Source organism: Miscanthus floridulus, unplaced genomic scaffold (genome assembly GCF_019320115.1).
Source record: "Miscanthus floridulus cultivar M001 unplaced genomic scaffold, ASM1932011v1 fs_13_1_2, whole genome shotgun sequence".
NCBI lineage: Eukaryota > Viridiplantae > Streptophyta > Magnoliopsida > Poales > Poaceae > Miscanthus > Miscanthus floridulus.
The window spans coordinates 66,263-71,676 of NW_027096258.1; the positions used below are offsets into that span (position 1 = coordinate 66,263).

The 5,414-nt window shown below is 53.8% G+C and overlaps 1 protein-coding gene across 1 annotated transcript; it reads right to left on the reverse strand.

Moving 5' to 3' along the window:
• Positions 1 to 1,295, reverse strand: LOC136530464 (aquaporin TIP3-1-like). Its single transcript, XM_066523197.1, has 2 exons — positions 1,018 to 1,295; positions 1 to 905 (listed from the first exon to the last, which is right to left on the reverse strand). Exons 1-2 carry the CDS (start codon positions 1,163 to 1,165, stop codon positions 259 to 261), a joined length of 795 nt encoding a protein of 264 aa, XP_066379294.1. The 5' UTR covers positions 1,166 to 1,295; the 3' UTR covers positions 1 to 258.
• Positions 1,296 to 5,414: the final 4,119 nt, after the last annotated feature.

Here is a 5,414-nt window from a genome sequence, read left to right on the forward strand (position 1 = left end):
TTTACCTCGAATTTATTACATAATACACACTATAGTAACCAGTTGAGATGTACATACATCATCTGATTCACCGTCTCCAACGCTGTGGGGCGACCAACAAGCACACCTATGCCCGGCTCCCTTATTAACCACTTGACACGACACCACAAATATAATTTACGACACGTACGTGCATAACAAAACATGACGACGACAGGACTGGGTCCAACTAAGGAGACGCCACCGCGCCACGCCGGCGCCGGCCGGCCGACTAGCTACCTAGTAGTCCTCCGGCGCGAGCGGCTGGTGATGCGTGCTGAGCGGCGCGGCGTCGGTGGCGGACGGGATGACCAGGAACTCGTACACCAGCCCCGCGAGCCCGGCGCCGAGGAAGGGTCCCAGCCAGTACACCCAGTGGTGCCTCCACCGCCACCCGACGAGCGCCGGGCCGAAGACCCGCGCCGGGTTCATCCCGGCGCCGTCGAATGGCCCGCCCGCCAGCACGTTGGCGCCGAGCATGAACCCCACGGCGAGCGGCGCGATGGTGCCCACGTGGCCCCGCTTCGGGTCGATCACCGTGGCGTAGTAGGCGTACATGAGCCCGAACGTCATGGCGGACTCCAGCAGCACGGCGTGCCAGTCGCCGACCCCGGTCGCGAGGGCGAACCCTGGCGGGCGCGCGCCGCCCGTGGCGAGGCGCAGGAGGAGCGTGGCGGCCACGGCGCCCAGCAGCTGCGCCACCCAGTAGAAGGCCGCGCGGACGAGCGAGATCCGGCCGCCGATCAGCGCGCCGAAGGTGATGGCGGGGTTCACGTGCCCGCCCGAGATGTTGACGGCCACGGCCACCGCGGCGGACAGTGCCAGCGCGTGCGCCAGCGCCACGGCCACCAGCCCGCCCGCCGTGCTCGTGTCGTGGTACATCTTCCCTGCACAGTGCACACAACACAGATGGCGAACCCCGCCTCATGCATCGTCGTCTCGATCCTCGATCGTCGAACACTTCCGATCGGAAGGTGATGGCATGCATATATTACGTACCGAGCGAGAGGACGGACCCCTCGGCGGCGAAGACGAAGATGGCGGTGGCGATGAACTCGGAGATGGCGGCGCGGATGGTGTCCGGGTGCGTGGCGTCCTCGCTCCGCCCCACCGTGAACCGCCGCCCCGGCCGCACGCCCGTGCTCATGTCGTCGCCAAAAGCTCAGAACCCTCTTCTTGCTAGTTTGCACTTTGCACTAGCCGCTAGGGGTGCGCACCTCTGCTTCGTTTCAAAACAAACTGCCGCTGCGGCGGTAGCGTTGTTAAGAGACGAGTGTGCAGTCAGGAGGTGCGGCGACGGCCAGCGCGCGTGGCTTATAACGTGGCCGAGCCGCGCGCGGCGCCGCGCCACGTGTGGGCGCGGCGGCCCAGCTGGGCGGCACGTCCCGTCCATGCGTACGCGCTGGTGTCTGCCTTGTGAGCTGCCGTGCTCATCTCTATCCGCGGGGTCCGTGTTCCAGACTGACAGGTCACGGGCACATTACGTTTTCCCTACGGATACATATATGCATGCGAAATCGGAACTACTCTACGGCCAAAACAGAAATGCAATCCTTGCTAGTACAGACCCTGAGAACGGGATTTGGCAACGGCCCACGGGCCACAGGGCCGGTTTTCAATCGGGGGTCCAGTATGGGTTGGTCTTTGAACTTGTCCGGCCTGCATGCTACAGATTTGTTGCAGCAGCAAACTATAGGGGACGGAATTGCTCACTATCATCAAACACCTTAGGGGTATGAACAGTTATGGAAGGCAGATTAAAATTAAGGTATTATGAAGTCGACAGCATTAGCATTATAGACCATAGAGTATAAGATTTATAATAAAATCTAAGCTCTCAAGTAGTGTTATTCACCAAGGCTCAGTGCTATCACATATAAACCATAATGTCTGAGGGCCTGCTAGGCGGAGCTCCTCCCCGGCTGCGGCTCTAGCTCCTGTGGAGGAGCCTTGCCAAACGTTTTCCTGCACGAGCCTTTTTCAGTAAAAAACAGAGAAGTCGGAGCCGTTTTAAAGGAGGGGAGCCACAGATTGTGGCTCCTTCAAAATGGCTCTGGCCCCTCTGGAGGAGCCTCTCAAGAGGAGCCGTGCCAAACATCCCCTAAATTTGAATTTAACAATTACCAATTTACCACATAGAATATTTTGTATTTGCAATTTGCATTGCACCGTTTGCATGGAGCTTCTAGATAAATTAAACAGACTCAGGTGGAAACTTTTTAGCGAGCGTGTCTGCATTAAGTAGAAGCAGAGTGTGAGGGTTAGAGCACTCCTTAGTAATCCCGGGATTACCAAGGAAGGACAGAACCCCAACTTGGGCCCAACGCAATTACATACTCGACTTAATTTACATGATTACATTTGCGACCAAACGTCCATAGACAGTTAGACTAGCACGCCTCCTTGAACACGCAATCGATCCCTACCAGGTCGAACTTCATCAACTCACGCAAAGCCGCCCTCTTTGCAGAGTCAAGTGGCTCCTAGAGAACCTCTTTGAAAGAGGCCATGACCTGAGCCGATGTGTTCTACGGGGGTTGCGAGGTTAGATCCCACTTGGCGGCCAGCATTTTCGGTGCTTGCAGCTGTAAGGTCGAGATGGTGACTAGAGGGGGGGGGGGTGAATAGTCATTTCTAAAATTAATCGCGTCGGCTTACCGAAACAAATGCGGAATTAAAACTATCGGTCTAGCCAAGACTACACCCCTCTATCTAAGTTTACAAACATCTTATAAAGATCCTAATTGGACAATAAAGGTGCCGGGCTAGCTAGAGCTCACCTAACCAATTCTAGAAGCAATGTGACACAAACCTATGCCGCTAGTACTTCAAGCAACAAGGAAGCTCCTACACATGCTAGTAAGCAAAAGCACAAAGCCACCTAAGCTCACTAGCAATGCTCAATAACAAGGCAACCAATGCCAAATTAGAGAGCGTAAATACTTAGCTACACAAACTAAGCAATGTGACTAACAAGGTTACACAAACCAAATTAGCCACGCAAGAGAGCTACTTCTATGCTACACAAGCAAGAAGATAACTAGCAAGCTATACAAGCTAACTAATTACAAAAGCAACTACACAAGCACAATGTATATGAAAGTAATTACATGCTTGTGTAACGAGGATGCAAACCAATGGGAACACAAGAATGACACGATGATTTTTTACTGAGGTTCACGTGCTTGCCAACACGCTAATCCCCGTTGTGCCGACCGCTCACTTGGTGGTTCGGTGGCTAATTGGCATCACCCGCCAAGCTCGCACGTCGGGCACCACAAGAACCTACCCCGAAAGTGAGGGTAGCTCAATGACACGCTCAACTAGAGTTGCTCTTCGTGGCTCCTGTGGGGCGAGCACAATGCCCATCACAAAGCTCTTCTCCGGAGCACTACACAAGCTTCTTGCGGGCTTCGATGGAGACCACCACCAAGCCATCTAGGAGGTGGCAACATCCAAGAGTAACAAGTACCACTGGCTTGTAACTCGATCACCTAGTGCCACTCAATGCAACCTCATGATGCAATCACACTAGAATCACCCACTCACTCGATCAGATGAACACTATCAAGCTCAAGTGAGTTAGAGGGCTCCTAAGCACTACCACATAAGCCACCAAGGCTCTAGTGTGCTCAGCTACCAGCCCAAGGCCGAGACCTCCTTCTATTTATAGCCCCCACGAAAATAGAGTCGTTGTACCCCTTCACTGGGCACAACTCGGGGTGACTGGATGCTCCGGTCAGATCGACTAGACGCACCCGGTCCAACGTCCGATCAACGGATGCATGCCATGTGTCACTTCCGTTCAACCTCAGTCGCTTGATCTCAACGGTCAAGTGATGACCGGACGCACCTCTACCGAGTCCGATCATTTCCAAAGAGGTTCCATTCACGACCGGACGCAAGACTCCAGCGTCCGGTCACTTCTAGTAAGCTCCCAGTGTTGCTCAACCACGATCGAACGTGTTCGGTCGGTCACGATCGGACACATCATCAGCGTCCGGTCCTTCTCCTCTTCTCCATGTTGCCATGTCAGTGGGACCGGACGCACCCACCCAGCGTCTGGTCACAAAGTGACCCAGCGTCCGGTCGAAGACCGACGCCTACGCCTTCACTGCTACCACTGACCGGACGTAGGACCCCAACGTTCGGTCACTGCATGACCAGCGTCCGGTGCACTCTGTGAAACCCTGTCTTTCCTGTACACTCCGCTAGTGAAGTTTCGAACCCTTTTCTTTACCGAGTTGATCCACATCAACTCCAACTTCTTCTCCTTTGTAAATGTGCCAACACCACCAAGTGTACACCACCATGTGTATGTGTGTTAGCTTTTCAATATCATTTTCCAAAGGATTAGCCACTCAACTTGCCACGCCACTCGATCCTAGCAACGATGCAAAGTTAGATCACTCGAGTGGCGCTGGATGACTGATATGCAAATAAGTTTGCCCCTCTTGATAGTACATCCATCTATCCTTGTCGGTGTAGAAAGTGACCAACACGTAAATATTTGTAGTTTTGCTGTATGTTGTGATCGGAGGTGGCCTAGCACTCAATGACACAAGGTTTATACTGGTTCAAGCAACGTGCCCTACGTCTAGTTTGAGTCGGTCGGTGACTTTATTCCTGAGCCTCGGTGCTCAAAGTTTGGTGTGGGGTTACAAACAGAAGGGAGAAAGAAGGGGGGTACAAGAGGTCCGGTCGGACTCTGGTCTGAAGGTCCGAGAGTGACGGGAGCTCCGCTATGTGCTAAGTGTTCGGGCGTGTGCTCGGTATAACTTTAGAGTGTCTAAAGTTATAGAGGGTGAACCAACGTAAGTGAACTGATCGATCTCTCTGTTGGAAGAGAGCACATCCCCTTTTATAGATGAAGGGGATGGCCTTACAAGTGAGAGGGAGAGAGTACGTATGCTGCTAAGTCTTGCTGCCCATGCCGGTGGGTACAAGATGATGGTAGGCGCCCACAATACTGTTTAGTGTCAGATGCACGTGGGAGGTTGCGTCGTCTTCTTCAAGTATGGCAGACGTCGGTGCCTGCCACACTGTTGTTACCCAGAGGCATGCAAGGAGTTTTATCATGTTCGCCTGGTATAGTAAATACCGACGCCCACAACACTGTTGATGCCCTAGAGGCACGTGGGGGGAGCCTTACCGTATTTGTCAGGTATGGGAGGTTATGGCGCCCACAACACTGTAGGGGAAAATGTCGGCGCATACAACACTGCTTGGGTTCTGTCATGCCAGGGAGGTCATAGGATACTGTCCTGCTGGTGTATAGGGTACGTTCCTCGGTATTGCATTTGACTTGGGTGCCCTGCTTTACTTTCTCCGTCCGTTCCCTGGTCCTTACCAAGCGGGCGTCCCCGGTCGGTGGGTCCCAGTCGGCTCTGATTACG